Raw genomic sequence first — 23,208 nt, forward strand, 5'->3', positions numbered from 1 at the left:
GTATATACCATAATTAAATGAAACCATTGCAACCAAATAGTGCAAGTCAGAAATTTGTAGACAATCAGTTGTATAAGTTAACACAGAAAATTATGTTTTTCTGATGTCTTACAAGTTTGCAAAACCAATAAACTAAGATAAACCATGTAATGGCTTAACAGATATGTTCATTGTCGATGAAACGGAAATGAATCTTTACCTTATTCCTTTTTAAAAAAATGTGGAGAATGAATATGGTATGAGAGCCACATTAAAAAGTTCAGCAAGCATAATTTGGAGGCCGATAAAAAAAACTTCCTCAATTATATCAATTATCTAAGTAAGATTCAATTGAACCCAACTGTATTTCAGACAAAAGTTGCCACATCTAACAAATGCTTCATTTTAAATAAAAATGATCAAAGTTTAATAGACAAGATCAGTCTTCATACTTACTATGGCGAATTTGCAGATTTGCAAACTAACGAATTCGCATTCTCAACCCAGTCCTGCTAAAGATATCTAATATCACATGACAAGAACACCTGTGATGACTGCAAAGAGATCTTGGATCGGGTCATAAATTGTAGGGTTGTGATTTTCCACTTTGCAAAAAACGCAAGAAATACAATTCTTCAGGCTATATGCATCAATATTACCAGGAAAATTGGTGAAAATGACTCAGCTTTCAAGGTATTTGTTAATCACCAGCCGTTGTTTTGGGAGAATCTCTCGCAAATTTGCAGACCAGAAATACTAGGCGTTCACTTCCTATGGGTAGTAAATCGCTGTCCTGCATTCTACCACTTGCTTCCCTATGTCCACACCATGAAAGGCGAGAAACGAAACACCGATAAGTTCAGTAACTGAAAACTTCCTTCACATTTTCACAAGTTAAGAATACAGAAGTGTATTCCAGTATTAACTGTCATTTTATTATTCTGTGCGTGATAAAAATGCACAAAAATCTCCAGTGAATAATGAGGGGCAAAAAGCCCCAACTCACAGCAACTGGAAACCAAGCACTTATACAGCATCCTGAAAACAATTTAATGGCCATGGTTGGCCATAATTGTCTCAACATGTCTCCAGAAGTTCTGCTGTATCACTGAATTTGTTAAGATTGGCATGACATGTTTTGATTTGTTTTAAGTTTGTTTAAACTCACTCCATAATCAAACAGTAACATTTCCCCTTGTTAAACTGTTTGTTTTGTCTTGGATACCACAGATCAAAAACTGAAATTCATCCAGTTGAAACATTGGTTTGGTGCGGCGTTGGAACACAGTTGTTCAGCGACAGACACTTTGTCTAGTTAGAACTGAGCTGTGAAATTAAGAGCCGCCCTCCTTAAGCATTATTTTAAAGGTGATTACATCAGCTTTCTGCTCTGAATGCAGTCAGGACTTTTTCCTGGGGAAATGGCAGAGTACATCAATCAATGTGAGTTTTTAAAAAGACCACACTCAACCATTCTGCAACGTTTATTCGAACACATACATCTGCTCTACCGAATACGCGATTTTCTCATGCAATAATTAATAAACAAATAAGGAGCTCGATTAAAAAGATAAAGAACTTAACAACACGACGAAATGTTCACTAAGTCGGTGTGCCAACAGTTTTCTTGTATAAAAGTGTTCAAGAAACATCATCTTGTGGTTGACAAGAAGATGCAGTTTCATTCGTTGCGATTGTTCTACCAGAGGAGCAAGTGCTGATAGACTCTCTGAGGGATCCCCTGAACTATGGGTTACTGGCAGGCAGACAAGCGCTCAATGACAGCCATTTGTGACCAACTAGTGAACACCATCTGCTAGAGAAAACGAAGAGATCGAACATCACCAGAACTTGGAGACGTTCACCACCGACATTGACCCAGCAAAACAACAAGTAACCGAAATGCTGCTCCCCTTCTAAATTCCCCTTAAAGTATTTTCGTTTTACGGAAAAGCGGAGCACGAGTTACAAACACGGGGAGGTGGTGGGGGATGTGGAATCAGGTGATATCTGGTCCGCTGCTCTCCCGAGAGGGAGAGGAAAATGGCTTGTGCACCTGCCGCCTAATTCACTTTTAAAACCTGTCACATTTAGTGAGAGTGGGCAAGCGTAATGAACTGTATTCAGGCTGTCAATTGAGTCAATAAGTTATCTCCAACTGCCTTTGTTTCAGCGCCGGGGAACCCTCTGATCAGGCAGAGGTCCTTATTATTCAAATAAAATTTATTTTCAATTGCAGGCTGAATGCTCCTGGCACAAGCCTGGGCCTGCCAGTAGCACTTATACTAAGGGCCAGTCCATTGTTCAAGTTTATGTGTGTCGCCCAAGCCCCTTTGATCTGTCAGATCGGTTTTAGCAAACTGGTTAAAAACTGCTCAGCCAACAGGTGTGTCCTTTGAGAGTTTGGAGAAAACGGGGAAACATTTTGCAACTAATTTAATAGATTTATCCACTTAGCAAGCACAAAAATGCTCTGACAATCCCTGGTGAGATGCATTGGGGCGTAATGCAGTATTTTAAAAAAGGGAATAATAGATTCAGTTCGGAGGTTCGTGTGACTGTTGGGGTTGTTTACAGATTTGAGGAAGAATACTTCGGACCTTTCTCGGTAGTTATGTCTGTTTAGCGAGATAACGACCATAGAGTGATAAAGAGAGGGGTTTTTTTTAGCGAAAGAAACGTATTCTGATTTATAATTTTTTTTAAAAACTCGCACTGTTATTGATGACCATACATCACGTAAAATAAAATCCGATTTTTGGGAGCTTCTAAACGACCCGAAAACTTGTTTCTTCTAATCGTTTGGGAAAACTTTGTCTAGGGAACAAAAATCACCGCATGTCCAACGCAAACTCATAGCCAAGCTCTTTGACACCTGCCCATGTGGTGAGGTTCATGTCAGATGAAGAAGTTGCCAAATGTAGTTTATAAAATTAAAAAAAACATTTCGATCAAGATAATAACGAAACCTGCTGTCTTCTGGATGCCATCAACACCAATCAATTTCCAATCAATGTCATTTATTCAGAAGTATCCAAGTAGTGATCTCCGGACAGTCAGTGATCAATTGTGTCATGTCACACCGAGAGAACTAGCTCAGCCAAAACGATTTAATTGAAATTCTGGAAAAACAAAACACATGTAAAAAGAAGGCACATCCAGTCAAAACTTAACAGATGTTATGCACCGGCAAGCAATACTGAACTGGATTGCAACTACAATGATTATATCAGTCCAATGTAACGAGTGCATCAGAACTGTTATTTTCCAATTTTATATGATAAACTTAAGTGAATTCAGATAATGATTCGATATTCTGCATCAGAAGAGTTTCATTAAACGGAAGAAGTCGCTATGACTAATTTCTGAGGAGCTTGACGTTCATGAATTGCCGTTTTCACAAGCAAATATTAAAATTGTACCTCGAGTTCTGCGGTTCTGTGAAATACTTTAGGGAAAGATTGAAACGGGTACTGTTTATGAATATATTGGCATTGTAATCCGTTAGCTGCCACCTTTTTTGTGGTCAGTTTGTAGGGGCGGGGTGGGGGGGTGGGTAGTGGGGAGAGGTGGAAAGGGGCTGGTGGGGCGGGTGCAGTTTAAAAAAATTGAAATTATTTCAGTGTAATCTAGCTAACGCCATAAACAAAAGGAACGTATTTGCATAAAGTTAATCTTGCTCCATCTGCCAGTTCATTCTGCTCCTCCGTCGCTTTTCAGTGTTGTTTGCATCCGAAATCAAAAGGTTCAATTACAAACTTTCTATTGTGCTGACGGTGTTAACCGTGAATCTGCGGGAAAACAAACCAGGAATATTCCAGTCTATAAACGCACACCAGGGACTCGGTTCACACTCTCAATTCCTTCATTTAACAAGTGGATGGAATACACAATCTTGTTTTAGAGGCGCTGTGAATCAACGGTTGTGCAATGCACACTTTACTGACTTTCTGAATGCACTTCCTCATATTATTCACCAGGAATCTAGTGAATCCCTTGCAATCTCTGCAAACAGACACTTGGGTGGAATGTCTATAAACAAATCGACTCAGTAGATAAAAGGCGGGGTGGACTGTGTTCATTCTGCAGCTGGATTGTCATCAATCATCGCAATATTTCCACCAACTCCAATTCGCTTCAATTTCCAACCGAGAGGTTTATGTTATCGTGGGATTAAACGTCGACAACGGGTATTGTGTTTCACTTGCCAATCGCAGGTTATTTGTGAAATCAAAAAGGCCCAAGTGACAAAGTCACAGAAAATCATGCGCTTAACTTGCTTCCGGATTTCGTTTCGTTGTCGAAGTAATAGAAACAGAACGTCCCTGCTGTTTTGAATTTGAAGTTTGTTTGGAGAGGTTTCGTCTCCTAAACCAGGAGAAAACAAGAACTACCTTCTATCTGAGCCTCTGAGCAATGCCACTGATTGTTCTTATTACAAATAAAGGATTGGTTCCATAACACAGCAAAACGAGCTCTACTTTCCCCTCTGGTTTATTTTTGTGTCGGATAAAGGGTGTATTCGAGACAAGACGGGCCGCAAAACATTGTCCTTCCCCGGTTAATGATCTAATAAAGTATTTTACTAAACCCTCCTCTTGGTCAATTGCTGGCTGCAAAAGTTAAAACAAAATGTAAAGGTTGGGGGCGGGGGGTAGAAAGGTTAAAACATAATAGCGTCTTTATTAAATTCCATTGGAACTAAATCACCATCTGGAACTACAAAGCTGTAGGTGTGTGGTTTTCGGCAGTCCTAATTTAAACATTTTCTCTCTATTTTTCCCCAAGAACTATTCGTGGAGATAAGTAGTATCTGTAATTTCGTTTCTGCAGAATCAAAACCTCGTGGGTTATACTTGAAACTGCCGGGGCCTGTTACATTTGCACGTTACATTTGAAGATGTGCAAATTGATCCCAAAATTACCGCTAAGCCCCAACAAAACAAACGGATGTGGAATAAAACAGAGTTGTTTTGTCTACTGTGAAGTGGCCTGTCTGAAGATGCAAAGTCTTATTGTGAACTATCAATGGGTGTATGGGATGTATATTCACGGTAGAGGATGGCATTTCCATGTCCCATTCCAAGTCCCTGTCGTGTGCAAATCATCTCCTGTCCTCTGCAAAGCGTGCCGCCACTCAGAACACACAGGCACCTCCCACTTTCCGCCAATCCTCTCCTCAGCAGCTTGAACTTGAAGGTTTCGGCCGAATTTTAAAAAAAACAGTGAAGTTTCATTTAAACTAAAACCGTAGGTTTTGGGGGCATCGTGGAACCATTTTACAGCGAGACAGCAAAAGATAACGGAGTGTTCGACCCAAGGCTGCCCCTCTGCCGATTGCTGCAGGGGCTGGGGAAGGAGGGAGCTCGGCAATCAGAGAGACACAGAGAGGGCGCGGGTTCATTAACCACCATCCACACTACACCCTCGTCCCACCCCCCCCCCCCCCCACCCCCGGCCCGTCTCTTCACTGTGGCTGTGTTATCACAGAGGCAAGGACAGTCGCACTTACAGAGTAATGCATGTTTTTTAAAAGCCGAGTTTATCCTATTGTAGAACAGGTCAATGCAACGTTTACAGAAACTACGGTATTTTTGGTAGCAGGCTCTGTCTCTGCCGTGGTGGAAGTCTTACGAGGCACAGAAACACAGGTTACAGTGTAAAACCCGCTGTTACCAGTCAATCTACTGACCACATCCTCCATTAACGATTTGCACCTAGAAAGTAGACATCAAATTTGTTGCAACGTACAATATTAATAGCGGAAGTCCCAACAAAGTAAGCTGCCTCGTAAACTTGCTGGTAAATTATATCCTTAATGCCCCATTAGCCATCTCTCATTACTTTGGGTACATTTTATTATAGGCACCTCATACGCCACTCATTACAATCGTTAAAGACTGTTCAGTTAAGTCGACAATGTTTGACTCTCGCAACACGAGCAAAGTGGTTGGCTGGGAAGTTGAATTTCATCATTTGCACGGAGTTTAATCGAAATTCAACTTTGACGTGAGTTGCAGGCAGACTCCAACTCAACTGGCTGGAGACAGTGGTCAAACAGGAGTATTTACAAATCCCGTAACAAATTTAACAAGATACCGCTCGGGCTAATTTCGTTTTAAATTGACTTTTATTGAAACGTGATCATTCAGGGACACCGGGCTTTAATAAATATATCCATAAGTCATTGAGATAATACAAAAATAAAAGACACGACTGTTGTCTTCGATGTATAACAAAATAGTTGCAGCAAATGTTGAAGAACGTGTGATTTCTTTTACAATGAATTTGTACGTCACAAGCCATGCGGATCTGAGCAAACCTGGACAACACAGACACGTCTCAACTAAACAACTACATTTCAATAAAATCTTAATATCTCTCGCACGAGAGGAATTCGAAACACTGGCAAATCACATTCTGTCTCGGATTGTATTTGCACTGTTTCCCATGCGTCTGTCTGTGAGGAATTATTTACACAAAGGTAGCAAATCCTTGTTACAAGGAATTTTCTTTTCGTTACTTGTTTGGCTACACGATTTGAAAATTCACAATTCAGAAAGGGGGCGAGGAGGGGAAACAAAAACAAGCGAGCATGCAATCAAATCTGGCTGTTGCGAGTTAGCTGACAAGACTTAACTTTATACAACACAACGTCAGTCCTTTTTTAAGTGTAACTCAAAAGTCAGGCTTTTAATGCAACGTGGCGTCCTTATTTAATAACAAGCGGAGCTGCCAAAATCAGAGCTTACTTCATTAAGTCTTTACCATCTGTAGAGAGCCTTGGCATGTTGGCTGTGCTCAGGGCTGAGATGTGAGGCGGCGGTGGCACCTGGCAGATAGTACAGGGACATGGCAATCCTGCCCAGTGCTGAAAAGTGTTTCCTAACGGTACCGGGGGCGCGGACGACGTTTTCAACAGTGAATGAGGAGGTCTCACCGCGCTGATGCCCGGGAGAGAAGCCGAGATGGAGGAAGAGGATGAGGTCAGGGCACTGCCCAAGATGGGGTGGACCTGATGGGCAGAAGTGGAGTGTCCTGGGTGCCCAGCAGAATGTCCCACTGTCCCGCAATGGAAAGCAGAATGATGTCCGCCGTAAATCTCCCCGACTAGTCTTTTCATTTCTTCCAGTGAGTTGGACAGCATCAGGATGTAGTTTCTGGCCAGCAGCAAAGTGGCGATTTTGGAAAGTTTCCGCACTGACGGCCCATGGGCGTAAGGCATGACCTCTCTGAGCCCGTCCATCGCCAGATTCAAGTCATGCATTCTTTTGCGCTCTCTCCCGTTAATCTTCAGCCGCAGGTTCTGCAAGTCTTGCTCCGAGAGTTGCTTTTTCACTTTGAACTTGCCTCCCGACTTGTCCTCGGATCTGTTGAGGGTAGTGATGCTGTGTTCATTGGCGAGCTGCTGGAGCAAATCATTCTGTGTGGAAGAGACCGAGTTCATCCTGGAGTCCTGGTGCTGCAGATGATCCCTCAGATAAATTTCATCCACGTCTGGCGACGAAGCTCTGCTAGAGAGAGAGCTCGAGTCAGAATTCATTTTATTGCCTCTCGTTATTATGAGATGTTCTCTAGTCAGTAGTTTGAGACCTTGTTTTGATGCCAACTTCCAACGTCAGTGACAGAGACGAGCAACAACAAAACAAAACCCCACACCGTGTCCCCTCCCAGCTCAGGAGCGTTCCCCGAGCAGGCTGCACCTCTTGGGCAGTTGTGATGTTGAACGAGATTTGATTTTAAAAGAAGCTTTTTATAGAGGTGCAGAGTGCAAGGAAACAAAAGCTCCCTCCTATACATAATGGTCTTGTTAGTATGACGTGGAGATCATTGAGGGCGGCGCAGCTTTGACGGTTCCATTTAGCTCTGTCCCATTCATATTCATTGTGCTTTTTTCATTCTGGGACACCCTGCCATGGGCGATCTGAAGCAATAGAGAGAGAGAGAAAAAAAAAACACTTACATCGCAACGAGCAAACATTTTAATGATAGAATGCGAATTGGTCCAGACCCTAAAGTTTGTGATACAGATAAACTAGAAGTTATCATTGTACGAGATGGCGCATAACGAAGCCATTTAGCAAAATACAGACCGTTTGATCTCAATGTTAATTTATATTCGAGTTCTAATACAGTAGATTTCATCTATTCAATGTTACCATAAGAGCCATCACTATTGACGCTCTATTATCGTTTAAACCACGCGATTACTGACATGCAACTCGAAGAAAATGTGTACAAATGACCCACTCCTGCTTCCTATATGGTGTAAATAAAAGATGCGTCTCTGTCTTGAATGAGATTGTTAAGGAAACGTCTGACTTATTTCGGTGATTATTCAGGCAACCGGACGTGCTATGGGGGAACTGATTCCATTAAAATCTTTATTGTGAGATATCGGTTCGACTGAGGAGCTGGGACATTTTGGGAAGAAGCGAGGGCTTGTCGAGCCTGTGGGCGAGAGATGCGAGTGAAACAAGGATCCAGAGAAAGTGAAACACACCGCCTCCCAGCGACAGAAAACCGCATAAGCTTTGAGGGAAAAAACGTGGAGTAGCGCATTTGAGAAACCTGACAAAACTGAAAGTCCTCGCATGCTCCAGCAGCCGAGTCATTGACTCTGCGAGTACCTTATTTGCTAAGGGTCTCAATAGTGAGACAATCTGTATGTAAATTGGGACCTGTTATTAAGAAATAGGTTAAAACACAAAACAAGTTGAATCAACTGATTCATCTGAAAATATTGTGTAGACAGTTCGCTCTGCTTTGTTAAAAAAAAGTATTGTCACTAGTTTCGTTGTTCAAAAGTTATTTGATTTCTGCGCACCGCATTTTTTGTTGTTGTGCTGTTCAGAATTGACCAGAACCCCGATACGGTACTGAAAACTGTCTACTGACTATGGGAAGGTATATTTCACTCCAGGCGGAGGGCAGGGTAAATGACCAGAGCGTCAACCAGCTGTGTGTAGCTTGAGATCCCAATCGGTTATTGTCAAACAGTTAATTGGTTAAATGAGTCATCGTACTTTCTCGGTAGTGCATTAACCTCATAAACTTAACGATCATCGGTCGGTCACCAAAGCCAGTCTGCTCAGCGGTTAGTCATAGTAGCTAAACAGTTAGCAAGGGGCGTGCGGCGATTTCTGAATATCCTCTTCAGACTGCAAACGATCTTTAAATTGCTCTCAAAATCGAATATTCTCATGGCTACGGAAAGAGAAGAAAGTTCTCACCCAGAGCATTTGGGATAGTCGAACCAGGCTCTTATGGATGTGCACTTGCTCTCGGTTGTGTGTGCATCTCCGCTTGAACATGTGTTTGTTTCAGCGTGTATATGGCGCTTGTATAATTGTGTTTATTAATTGTGTTTGTGTGTACATGTGACTGTGGTATAAATCTGTGTGGTTTGTTAGACGTGTCTGTGCTTTCACTAACGCATAATTAAAAGGTAAGCGTACACTGTGGGGAATAGGATTGTCAGATTTCCCCTGGGCCTTCATTCATTTTTACAATAAACAATCAGGCAGGGGGAAATTAAAGAAAGCAAACCAAACCGTGTTGCCAATCCTCTGAGAAAACAGGAAATCTACATTTCCAAAAGCCGAAGCATTCACAATTCCATATCTGAGTGATAACAAAATAAATTCAATGCTTAAACTGCGTTAATATCAGGCATTGACTATTTCCAATTCCTCAAAATCACACAACACCAGCTAGTTCCGAAAGTGCTTCCAAGTGAAACTGTTCGACTATAACCTGCTGTTGTGTGATTTTTAACTTTGTAGATCCCAGTCCGAGACCGGTACCCCCACATTAAGAGTGAATGTGCGCGGTCGGTCTGTGGAAACTGGATTTCACAATTTCAGCCCAAGCTAGCTTTCTGAGTGGAATGAATAAATTAAGTCCCGGAACAAAAACAGAAGTTGCTGGAAAAGCTCAGCAGGTTCTCAGGAAAGGTCACCGGACCCGAAACGTTAACTCTGATTTCTCTGCACAGATGCTGCCAGACCTGCTGAGCTTTTCCAGCAACTTCTGTTTTTGCTTCTGATTAACAGCATCCGCAGCTCTTTCGGTTTTTATTTATGATGTGGAGGTGCCGGTGTTGGACTGGGATGGATAAAGTTAAAAATCACACACTAAGTTATAGTCCAACAGGTTTGTTTGGAATTTTTTGGAGCGCTGCTCCTTCGTCAGGAATCCAGTGGGGCAATATGATCTTGTGTTATAAAGTTAGTGTTTTATGTTCCTGCCCTGACGAAGGAGCAGCGCCCCGAAAGCTAGTGCCGTGCTTCCAAATAAACTAAATTTAGTAAACTAAGGCCCGGGTTTGGTTTAAGTCCCGGAGGTAAGGGGTGGTGTTTTTCCTTATCAAGCTTGCAACAATATGACTAGCTCTCTCCTGCTCACTGACGAGCCGACCTTACTCTCTGACTAGTCATAGTTCACCACGATTCACTGACTAACTCAAATGATCCGATGACTATCCATAAGGACTCGCTGACGAGCTCTCTGTAACTCACTGGCCAGCTACTACAGCACACTGACGATCTCCAGCTTCTCACTGACCAGCCAGCTACCCCAGTCCTGAAGAAAAAAAAACGTTTGGCTGTCTATATTCCCCTCAGCAGAGAAAAGTTTTATTGTCAGTTATTTTTCAAGTCTCTGTGGCTAATTCTCACCGAAATAGGAAGGGCTACAAGAGGCAAAACTTCTGAATCCAGTTAGGCAAAAGTGAGGACTGCAGATGCTGGAAACCAGAGTCTAGATTAGAGTGGTGCTGGAAAAGCACAGCAGATCAGGCAGCATCCGAGGAGCAGGAAATAGACGTTTCGGGCAAAAGCCCTTCATCAGGAACCTTCTGAATCCAGTTGTCCAGTGGCACTGTTGAAATGGAGAAGGTGGTCAGAGTCTTGGTCAATATTACCGTATTCGAATTACTGATCAGAAGTCCATATACCAATAACCTCCGTTTACACACGTCATCTCGACCTGATTCGCTTTGTATTGACAAATGCTATAAAATGTTCGTCGGAAGCTCGACAGTCTCATTCAGTTCATGACCGGTAAATGTGTTTGGTAAATCAAGTTCAGTCTCTTTCGTCAGTATAAGTTTCTGTTGAGTCTATTCGAGTTTGAGATAGACGGTTTTTTAATCAGTAAGGGTAGCAGGAGCTGTGGGGATAAGGCAGGAAAGTGGATTTGAGGATTATCAGATCAACCAGGATCTCACTGAATGGCGGAGCAGACTTGATGGGCCGAATGGACTACTTCACATCCTACATCGCATTTCCTGGTCCGTTGAGATCTCTTGTTCATGTCTTTTCTTTGGTAAATGGAAGTAACGTTTGAAATTAAAATCAAGGAAGTGCCCAGTCGGTGTTAGCTATATATTTTACAGCAACAATCTGTTCGTGAGCAACCAAAATAAGGCATTCTTAATGGAAATCTGCTACACACAAATTCGTAATTATCTGATACTTGGCTGGCTTATAGATTAACTCCAGCTCACAGGCAGAACAATTATTTCGTTTAATAATTATTTCATATTTGTTTTATGTTGGGTGATCTACACCGTCCTTTAAGGTGTTGTTGGTAGTCCATGTACAATCTCCTTGGATCCTTTACGAAGATGTAGATGATTAACCCGCAAGGAATTAAACAGGATCACTTTCAGTTGCATGCCTTTTGTCTTGTCAGTGGCAATAAATAAGTGGCAATTCGGATTTCTTTCAAATTATTTGTCTAGCCTAATCTACTGCATGCTTAGGAAGGTAAGGCCTCGTGAATGCAAACATGAGTTTACAGTCTAGGTTTTGTTGAAAATTACTGTGCGTTTGTCAGCGAACTCAAAATGTAGCATAACTTGCACTTAAATCGCAAATGTGGGAGAAAAAAAGTACCAATAAATTCGTAAGGGGCGATGGAGTTTGCAAATGAGCCTGTGATGTTTGAGCTGTCGGAGTTTGCCGGCGCTGTAGCGAAAGTTATTGAAATGCGTACAATGTTTAAACCTGAGCTGGGTGTCGCGTTGCTGAGGCGGCGCTGTCTCTCGCAGGCGTGCTGAAAACACACAAACACACACAAAAGACACAAAACGGGTGGGGGTGGAGGGATCCCTTGCCTCCCCTTTTCTCTCTTGGTGGCTTTTGAAAGTGTAAAGCTTTGAATACCAATTGCTTGAACTGGACATATGTGAATCTCCTCTAATCCTACTAATCTGGACTTCTTTGTAAGAGTGGGTAGCACACACAGATCTGAGCGTTATGTGGCCCAGGATCTGTAAAATCTTTTAAGAGTGGCGCAGTGTGAGACAGCTACCAAGGGGAGAGAGTTTATGGGAGGGATGCTGCTGGAATCTCCATCACCTCCCCCTCGGCCAGGAGATGAGGAAATCTTCTCGCCAACTCGCAGCTAGCCCAGGAAAGGAAATCGACTCAGCAGGAAAGCCCGTCCCATACTGCACGCTACACAATTCCAGTACACAGCCCCAAGGAAGCTTGGTGCTGGCTGTTTGGGGAAATTGTTGTGCTGGAGGGAACGGTGCGCCCGGCAGGAGGAACACAAAGAAAGTTAACACAAATCTGTGGCACAGAGACAGTGGTCGTCAACCTGTGTATTTGAACAGAGAGGCTTCAGAACCAGTTAACCCAGCTTAAAGTGAAATAGGATAGTCTTTCATCAGTGGGGAGACAATCCAAATCATGCATCGAAATTGGGCAATATCTGGAGTTGTAGAGCATCATTGTATCCTGCTAAATCAGTTGGTGTGCAATAAACTGCAATTAAAACTGATCTCCAAGCACATAATATTCCACTGCAATTACAACAATCTCTGCATTACAGTAAATGGTATAAACAACCAGAGAACTAGTGTCGCCCCTGCATGAACGAATAAAACAAAAAGGTTTTCCAAAGCTTCCAAAACAATATGAACCAAACTATTATGTAAAGGATGCGAACAGTCGCCGACTGGGATCTACTGAAGCGCACCCGACTTTACTCACGTTAATGTGGTTATGAAAGCGTTGATGCCTACAATTCAAATGGAAGTATGAAAGATTGCAAACGCTGCCTAAGCCAAATACTATGCTGTTAATAGATTCACTCCACCAAACCCCATCCCTCAAAAAAATCAGCAAGACTGCAACATTTAATGTTAAGACGTCAAACATATTGAAATGTTCACAATTCACATTGAAATCGCTTCATGATATATTAATATGTCACACAGATCTGGAAACAATCTGCCTGCTGCTTTAATGCTAACGTATTCGATTTTTGTAATTCGAATAACTTGCTGAAGCTGCAATTTGATTCTTTCAGAACTTATAGAGTTCCCATTCTTAAAGTCTCATTGCAGATTACTGACTCAAAACCAAAATATAACTCCGTTTTAAATCATCTCATTGACTAATCTCTTGAAATAAACTTTCAACCCCACATTACAGATCACATGGAATTCAGAGTGAGCTTGCCAATTAGATACAAATTGGCCTAAGGGCAGGAGACAGAGGGTGGTAGTGGAAGGTCTTTTTCAGACTGGAGGCCTGTTACCAACAATTTTCCATAGGGATTGATGATGAAAAGAAAAGGTGTACCAGGATGTTTCTGGGAATGGAAGGTTTGAGATGGAAAAATAGACTGAAAAGACTAAGTAGAGAAGGTTGAGGGGTGACCTTATTGAGGTTTATAACATCATGAGAGGCAAAGTTAAGGCGAATGATGAGGAATATTTGCCTAGTGTGGGGGAGATCAGGCATATTTAATGGTGAGACGAGAAAGATTTTAAAAAGACATAATGGGCAACTTGTTTACACAGAGAGTGGTAGTGTGTGGAATGAACTTCCAGAAGAAGTGGTGGATTTAAAAGACATTTAGATAAGTACATGGATAAAAAAGTTTGGAGGCCAAGCACAAGCAAGTGGCACTAGTTTGTTTTGGGATTATAGTCAGCATGGACTGGTTGGATCGAAGGATCTGTTTACACACTGTATGACTCTATAGCTATAACAGGCTAATTGAGGTCACAATAAGCTGTTACTGAAACAGTAAATAAAACTTACAGACTTCTCATCAAAACAGCATGTACATGACTATAAAGAATTAACAGAGGTTGATAAAAAGATAAAATTAAATATTTAAGGCAGTTAGGAGGAGAGTAATTATAACGGAAGCACTGAATGAGGGGTGAAAGTTCACACCTTCTAACCTAGTGATTAAACCCACAACTAGTTTTTTTTTAAAATTTGCTCTCTTGGTCACAGAAAATGCTTTTCACAGGCAGTCCAGAACTTTAGAAAAGTGAAAAGAACACTCTGGAGTATTCGCAGGGCAGTATTATCTTCCATTATTTTAAAATAATTTAAGAAAGTGGAGCAGAATTAGACTTTTTCCCTATTCAAGCTTGCCCTACCATTAGATAAGATCATGGCTGATCTGATCTAATTGTGGACTCAATATCACTTTTCTCATTACCCTGAACACTCTTGTCAATCAAATATTCTGCCTTACTCAGCCTCAAATATGTTCAAAGTTCCAGCCTCCACTTCTCTCTTTGCAAGAGAATTCCAAAGTCTACTGACCCTCAGAAAGTAATTCTTCTTCATATCCATTTTAATAGGAAGACTTTTAAATGATTTCCCCTGGATCTAAGTCCTCTATGTGAAGAAAGGTCCTCAATATTTACACTGTTAAGCTCCCTTAGAATCTTATATACTTCAATTAGGTCACTTCTCATTTTTCCAAACTCCAATTAATTCAGGCCCAATCTGCTCAACCTCTCCTGGTAAGATAAACCCCTCATTCCAAGAATAGTGTGTTCATACAGTTGATTTCAATGATATGTTTCCATCAGTTGGGCCCTCGCTGCTAAATCCCTTGGATTACTGCACATATCTAAATATTCTTAAACATGCAGAGACCTACAGGCATTGAAACAATCAAAGTGCAAGTAATTAAATCAAAATATTGTTTGTGATAAAGGTGTATGATTTATTGCAGATTACTCTAATGTGGTTATGATTGTAATTGTTGAAACAAAGCTAACTTCTTTTTCCCAGGTACATTATCAATATTAGCTTGGGGGAATTATTACCTGGATTTTAGAAAGCAGAACTAAAAATGTAACAACTGGGGGAATGATTGATCACAGCAAGAAGCCAAGAAACTGGTACGCATAGAGAAAGGGTCTCTTTTTGCTATAATTTATTCACAGTATAATGATGCATAAATAATAAATCACTTTTCTATTTATGTAGCAATTTTCATGTGAAATCTTCTCAAAATGTTTCATACAATGAATTATATTTTGAAGAAAAATGCATTGTTAGAATTACATAATATAAGACTTTGAAGGTTTAAATGCAAAAGAGTAAGATCAATAAACAATCAGAAAATGAAATTTTAAGTAAGGAGAAATAATCTTGAAACAAGTCAACAAAACATAGTGGCTGGAATTTTTTTCTTCTGAATCACAGCAATTATTTCAATCCACCATTGTAACTCCAGAGTCAACACTTTCACAGAAGAATCAACCTACCTAGCATTTTCAATCTCCCCTCACTAATGGATTAATGAAAGCATTTTTCAGATCTTGAGTAAGATTAAAACATGAGTTAGTATTATATCATTTTACATTAGAAGACAGTTCAGCTGCAGTCTGAATAATCAAAATGTCCAGCATTAAAAAAAGGAATCACTATTCCACTCCCATAAATAGTACCAACACCTGCTCATCAACTTACATGCTTATTGCATCTATAATACAAATTAAACAATGTTTGACCAAAATATTTTTTAAAAGAACACTGATCTTAGGAAGAATATAGTAGGGAAATTACAAGAAAAAAAACATGTTCTGTTTTAAGGAAGATCTTCAAAGAAGATGGAAAGTTGGCAGATTGATAAATTAAGTTCCAAAGCACGGTGGCACAGTGGTTAGCACTGCTGCCTCACAGCGCCAGAGACCTGGGTTCGATTCCCGCCTCAGGCGACTGACTGTGTGGAGTTTGCACATTCTCTCTGTGTCTGCTTGGGTTTCCTCCGGGTGCTCCGGTTTCCTCCCACAGTCCAAAAATGTGCAGGTTAGGTGAATTGGCCATGCTAAATTGCTCGTAGTGTTAGGTAGGGGTATGGGTGGGTTGCGCTTCGGCAGGGCGGTGTGGACTTGTTGGGCCGAAGGGCCTGTTTCCACACTGTAAGTAATCTAATCTAATCAAAACCGAGACAATGAAAGACATGGACAACACTTGTGGAGCAAACAGAATGAGGGTGTACAAGAGATTGGGGCAATAGAGATTCTGAAATAGTACGCTAGACAGAGGGGCTTAGAGAGGTAGGTAAAAACAATGACTGCAGATGCTGGAAACCATATTCTAGATTAGAGTGGTGCTGAAAAAGCCCAGCAGTTCAGGCAGCATCCGAGGAGCAGGAAAATCGACGTTTCAGGCAAAAGCCCTTCATCAGGAACAGAGGGAATTAGAGAGGTAAGCAAAAGTGAGTCCATGAAGAGATTTTAAAAAGTTAAAATTTGAATCAGAGAATGGAGAAGGAAGGAGGTGTCAAAAATCAATAAAGCAAACAATTGGTGATGGGTGAGTGGATGCACTATGACATAAGACATGCACTAACCAATTTCAATGAACTGAAGTTTCCTGAGCGTACAGGATAGGAGCTTGACGAGTAGACCATTATGATAGTTCAGCCAGGTGAAGTCAAGGGCATTAAGGAGAGTTTCAGCAGTGGATGATCTAAGTAGTAATGAAAAAGAGTGATCCTATGAAGGTCTAATTAGTACAATCTTTCAGACGGAGAGTACACATGATTCAACCATGATTCAATATTGCAAAAAAACCTAAGACAATGACCAGCAAATGGAATAGCATTATTAGATGGATATTGAGCTTTTAGGCATGAGCAAAGATCATGGCTTCAATCTTCTTAATGTCTAAATCAACTAAATTGCAACTCATTTAAGTTGAGCAGCATGACAATATAGAGGCTGTGAAGAGGTCAAGCTAGAAGAGGAGTCATTGTTAGAAATGTTTTGGTTATTGTGAGATAAGAATAGAATTAGGTGAAGTCATGCTGTGACCAAAAATATCAAATGTTGCAGAGTAGTCAAAAGGTAAAGGAGGAAAATGCAGTCATAATCTTAAATTTGCAACTTTGGTTAGATGGAATTGCAAAGCATGTGTCATGTAGAAATAGTGAACTGAGGCCAAACAGTTTTTGCCAGTGCTTACATTCTGCTCGAGACTCCACCTAGAATTTCTTATCTAAAACCCTATTCCTTTCTCCTTTAGTCAGTTTTTCCTTAAATGCATCTGTACTATTTGCCTGAATAACATCATGTTATACTGGGATCCATGTTCTCAGTTCCATTAGTAAATAAATTTAGACTGAATCCCTTTTATATTTGATGACTTTCTTTTGTTATAATCATGGTAAAATTCAGATGCAAATTTTGAAAAACACAGAGCATATTGAGGTGGGGGTGATGGGGGGGGGGGGGGGGAGGGGAGTGGGACCCAGGGAGATAGTGAGGATAGAGATCAATCTGAGACTGGCACAACTGAGAACAGAAGTGAGTCAAACAGTCAGGGCAGGCAGGGACAAGGTAGGACTGATAAATTAAACTGCATTTATTTCAATGCAAGAGGCCTAACAGGGAAGGCAGATGAACTCAGGGCATGGTTAGGAACATGGGACTAGGATATCATAGCAATTACAGAAACAAGGCCCAGGCCTGGACAGGACTGGCAGCTTAATGTTCCAGGATAAAAGTGCTACACAAAGGATAGAAAGGGAGGCAAGAGAGGAGAGGGAGTGGCGTTTTTGATAAGGGATAGCATTACAGCCTGTGCTGAGGGAGAATATTCCCAGAAATACGTCCAGAGAAGTTATTTGGGTGGAACTGAGAAATAAGAAAGGGATGATTACCTTGTTGGGATTGTATTATAGACCGCCTAACAGTCAGACGGAAATTGAGAAACAAATTTGTAAGAGATGTCAGTTATCTGTAAGAATAATAGGGTGGTTATGGTAGGGGATTTCAGCTTTCCAAACATAGATTGGGACTGCCATAGTGTTAAGGGTTTAGGTGGAGAGGAATTTGTTAAGTGTGTACAATAAAATGTTCTGATACAATAAAATGTTTTGCACCTACTAGAGAAGGTGCAAAACTTGACCTACTCTTGGGAAATAAGGCAGGGCTGGTAACTCAGATGTCAGTGGGAGAGCACTTTGTGGACAGCGAACATATTTCTATTTGTTTTAAAATAATGGTGGAAAAGAATAGACCAGATCTAAAAGTTGAAGTTCTAAATTAGAGAAAGGCCAATTTAGACAGTATGAGGCAAGAACTTTCAAAAGCTGATTAGGGGCAGATGTTCGCAGGTAAAGGGACGGCTGGAAAATGGGAAGCTTTCAGAAATGAGATAACGCGAGTCCAGAGAAAATATATTCCTGTTATGGTGAAGGGAAAGGCTGATAGGTACAGGGAATGCTGGATGACTAAAGAAATTGAGGGTTTGGTTAAGAAAAAGAAGGAAGCATATGTCAGGTATAGACAGGATAGATCAAATGAAGCCTTAGAAGAGTGTAAAGACAGTAGGAGTATACTTAAGAGGGAAATCAGGAGGGCAAAAAGGGAACACGAGATAGCTTTGGCAAATAGAATTAAGGAGAATCCAAAGGGTTTGTACAAATACATTAAGGATAAAAGGATAACGAGGGAGAGAATAGGGCCTCTCAAGATCAGCAAGGCAGCCTTTGTGTGGAGCCAGACGAGATGGGGAGATAATAACAGAGTATTTTGCATCAGTATTTACTGTGGAAAAGGACATGGAAGATACAGAATGTAGGGAAATAGATGGTGACATCTTGAAAAATGCCCATATTACAGAGGAGGAATGCTGGACATCTTGAAACACATAAAAGTGGATAAATGCCCAGGACTGATCAGGTGTACCCTAGAACTCTATGGGAAGCTAAGGAAGTGATTGTAGGGCCTTTTACTGAGATAGTTGTATCATCGATAGTTGTATCATCGGTGAGGTGCCGCAAGACTAGAGGTTGGCTAACGTGGTGCCACTGTTTAAGAAAGGTGGTAAGGACAAGCCAGGGAACTATAGACCAGTGAGTCTGACATCAGTGGTGGGCAAGTTGTTGGAGGGAATCCTGAGGGACAGGATGTACATGTATCTGGAAAGGCAAGGACTGATTAGGAATAGTCAACATGACTTTATGCATGGGAAATCATGTCTCACAAATTTGATTGAGTTTTTTGAAGAAGTAACAATGAGGATTGATGAAGGCAGGGTGGTAGATGTGATCTATATGGACTTCAGTACGGCATTTGACAAGGTTCCCATGGGAGACTAATGAGCAAAGTTAGATCTCATGGCATACAGGGAGAATTCGCCATTTGGATACAGAACTGGCCCAAAGGTAGAAGATAGAGGGTGGTGGTGGAGGGTGGTTATTCAGACTGGAGGCCTGTGACCAGTGGAGTGCCACAAGGATCGGTGCTGGGCCCTCTACTTTTTGTCATTTACATAAATGATTTGGATGTGAGCATAAGAGGTATAGTTAGTAAGTTTGCAGACGACACCAAAATTGGAGGTGTAGTGGACAGCAAAGAAGGTTACCTCAGATTACAACAGGATCTTAATCAGATGGGCCAATGGGTTGAGAAGTGGCAGATGGGTTTTAATTTAGATAAATGTGAGATGCTGCATTTTGGGAAAGCAAATGTTAGCAGGACTTATACACTTAATGGTAAGGTGCTAGGGAGTGCAGGTTCATAGCTCCTTGAAAATGGAGTCTCAGGTGGATAGGATGGTGAAGAAGGTGTTTGGTATGCTTTCTGTTATTGGTCAGACTATTGAATACAGGAGTTGGGAGGTAATGTTGTGGCTGTACAGGACATTGGTTAGGCCACTGTTGGAATATTGTGTGCAATTCTGGTCTCCTTTCTATCGGAAAGATGTTGTGAAACTTGAAATGGTTGAGAAAAGATTTACAAGGATGTTGCCAGGGTTGGAGGATTTGAGTTACAGGGAGAGGCTGAACAAGCTAGGGCTGTTTTCCCTGGTGTGTCAGAGGTTGACGAGTGACCTTATAGAGGTTTATAAAATCATGAGGCGCATGGATTGGATAAATAGGCAAAGTCTTTTCCCTGGGGTCGGGGAGTGCAGAACTGGAAGGCATAGGTTTCGGGTGAGAGGGGAAAGATATAAAAGAGACCTACGGGGCAACTTTTTCATGCAGAGGGTGATGCGTGTATGGAATGAGCTGCCAGAAAAAGTGGTGGAGGCTTGTACAATTGCAACATTTAAGAGGCATCTGGATGGGTATATGAATAGGAAGGGTTTGGAGGGAAATGGGTTGGGTGCTGGCAGGTGGGACTAGATTAGGTTGGGATATCTGGTCGGGATGGACAAATTGGACCAAAGGGTCTGTTTCCATGCTGTACATCTCTATGACTCTGTGCTTTATGACATTTGAAATGGATGTAAAATTTAAAGGGAGAGGAACAATTATAGTTAAGTCTAAGAATAATTCGGCATTTCAATTTGCTGCCAGACCTTACCAAAAAAAAAGATGAAACTAAGAAATGACAACAACAAAAGAAGAGAAAATAAATCTTCAAGCTCCATGGATGGTTCTTTTCTGTAGTGAAGTGATGGAAAATACAATATCTGGACCCTCGGTTTACTGCAACTGAAATTGAGACAATGATGTAAGAATGATTGCCACCATTTGCACCTCAATGGGTTAGTGTTACAGATTCTGCATGTGCTATGTGAGGCTTTATTCATGTACATCTTTCAAATGTAGAACATGTGAAATTAATACCCTTTGATTTGTGAAAATCTACTTCTGGATTGTAGGATCACTAGCAAGACTGGCATTTGGTATATCAATGATGGAGGAAATGGAGGTTTAAACTAATGGATGAGGTGTCTATCAAGTGGATATTTTGTTGTGATTGTAAAGCTTAAAAAGCATTGATTTAACTGAACCCATTCTTGCAGGTGAAAGGTAACCATCCACTTGCCTCTCACCCTGAAAGTGTTGGAGAGACTTTGGGGTGTGAGAAGCTGAATCACTCTCTACAGACCTTCCAGTTTTTGATCTGCTCCAATGGGCAGGGCATTTATGAAGTTTAGGTTAGTGTGGTGCTGGAAAAGCACGGCGGGTGAGGCAGCATCTGAGGAGCAGGAAAATTGACGTTTCAGGCAAAAGCCCTTCATCAGGATGCTGCCTGACCTGCTATGCTTTTCCAGCACCACTCTAATCTAAACTCTGGTTTCCAGCATCTGCAGTCCTCACTTTTGCCTAAGGCATTTATGAAGTTGATCCAATTGAGTTACTGGTGATTTGCACCCTTCTTGAATCATGTTGACGGTGGGAGTTTCAGTGAAGACAATATCATTGGATGTCAAGGGAAAATAGCTAGACTCTCTCTTCAGGGAAGATAATTATTTGGCAATGTTCCACATCAGTCCTAACCAGGACATAGTCCAGGTATTGCTGCAAATGGCATGGACTGCTTCATTATCAGCAAATACTTCATTTCTGAAATAATGTTGGAGGAAAAATGAACAAAATAACTGAAGATGGTTCTTCTTAAGATGTATTCAGGTTATTCCTGCATTGGTGACCTGGATTGATGTAATCAGCTTTAAACAAAACAAGAGTATCTGTAACAGGCATCACTGAGGCCACTGGGAACACCGAACTCTAATAATTTAAGTTTTACTTGGAATCCTTTATGCCAACTTGTTTGAATCTTGCTTTGATGTCTAGGGAGTCACTCACTTCACCTCTGCAACTTCGGACATGCTAATATTGGAGCCAATGCTGCAAAGAAATGAAGGTAGTTATCTTGGCATAACTGAAACTAAAATCAGGAGTCAGTATTTTTAAATAATTAATTTATGGGTAGAGCGAGTCACAGGATGGGTCAGTATTAATTGCCCATCACTAGTTGTCCTTGAGAAGGTGGTGTTGGTGGTGAGATGCCTTCCCGAATAGCTCCAGTTCATGAGGTTTGCATCGGCCCCAATGCTGTTAGGGAGGAAATTCCAGGATTTTGATGCAGCAACAATGAAAGAATGGCAACATTGCTCCAAAGGAAATTTGTATATGACTTGAAGGAGAACTTCCAAGTGGCGGTGTCCCCATATATCTATTAGTTTTGTTACTCCTGTCCTTCTTGCTACTAGAGGTTATGGGTTTGGAAGATGCTGTCCAAGAAATCTTGGTGAGTTGTTACTGCATATCTTGTAGATGGTACACACTGCTGCCACTGTGCATAGGTGGTGGAGGGAATGAATGCTAAAGGTTTTAGATGAGCTGTTGGGCCTTAGCATTTTTAAACATGGACAGCTTCAATATCTGAGGAATTATGAATTGGTCTGTGCATTATGCAATCATCAATGGACATTTCCATATCTGAAGGAATGTCATTGATGACGTAGCTGAAGATGATTGAGCTGAGGATAATACCCGGAGGTAGCCTTATAGAGCTGTCTTGTTACCGAAATAATTTAACTTCAATAAATACAAACATCTTCTTTTGTGCTAGGAATGATTCCAACCAGAGGGGAGTCTTCCTCCTGATTCCCATCGACTAAAGTTTTCTTAGGGCACCTTGATGCTATAGTCAAATGCTACCTTAATGTGAAGGGGAGTCACTTTCACTTCCCTGCTTTAGTGCAGAGCTTTTCCCTATGTTTGGATCAAAGACCAGTGGAATCCAAACTGAGCACCAATGAGCAAATTTTGTTGAGTAAGTGCCACTTGATGGGACTGCTCATGATCTCTTGCAATATCTTGACCTCTGATGATTGCTGATGATTGAAAGTAGACTGATGGGGCAGTAATTGGCGGGGTTGGATTTCTCCTGTTTTTTTTGGACAGGTCATATCTGGACAATTTTCTACATTGTCTGGTAGATTTCAATGTTGTAACCATACTGAAAAAGTTTAGGAGCTAAGGGCACTACAACTAGATGGTGTTGATCTGATAACTGCTGTTGTGTTCAGAGCATTGAATCATGGAATCCCTGGAGTGTGGAAAGAGCCATTCAGTCCATCAAGTCTGCACCAACCCTCCAAAAAGCATGCCACCCAGACTCAGTCCCTTACCCTATTCACTTAACCCTGCATTTCCCATGGCTAATCCACCTAGCCTGTGAATCCCTGGACACGACAGGGCAAT

At 41.3% G+C, this 23,208-nt stretch overlaps 1 protein-coding gene across 1 annotated transcript; it reads right to left on the reverse strand.

Moving 5' to 3' along the window:
• Positions 1-1,404: 1,404 nt before the first annotated feature.
• Positions 1,405-7,729, reverse strand: olig3 (oligodendrocyte transcription factor 3). The gene is made up of 2 exons (XM_072554396.1): positions 6,732-7,729; positions 1,405-3,101 (listed from the first exon to the last, which is right to left on the reverse strand). Exons 1-2 carry the CDS (start codon positions 7,520-7,522, stop codon positions 3,071-3,073), a joined length of 822 nt encoding a protein of 273 aa, XP_072410497.1. The 5' UTR covers positions 7,523-7,729; the 3' UTR covers positions 1,405-3,070.
• Positions 7,730-23,208: the final 15,479 nt, after the last annotated feature.

The sequence above is a fragment of the Chiloscyllium punctatum genome, chromosome 3 (assembly GCF_047496795.1).
Source record: "Chiloscyllium punctatum isolate Juve2018m chromosome 3, sChiPun1.3, whole genome shotgun sequence".
NCBI lineage: Eukaryota > Metazoa > Chordata > Chondrichthyes > Orectolobiformes > Hemiscylliidae > Chiloscyllium > Chiloscyllium punctatum.

Coding starts and splice junctions, on each gene's coding strand:
- olig3 (XM_072554396.1), bottom strand. CDS start 7,522: ATGAATTCTGACTCGAGCTCTCTCTCTAGCAGAGCTTCGTCGCCAGAC. Junction 3,102..6,731: donor GATGGTAAAGACTTAATGAA/GTAAGCTCTGAT, acceptor TTGTTTTTCCAG/AATTTCAATTAAATCGTTTT.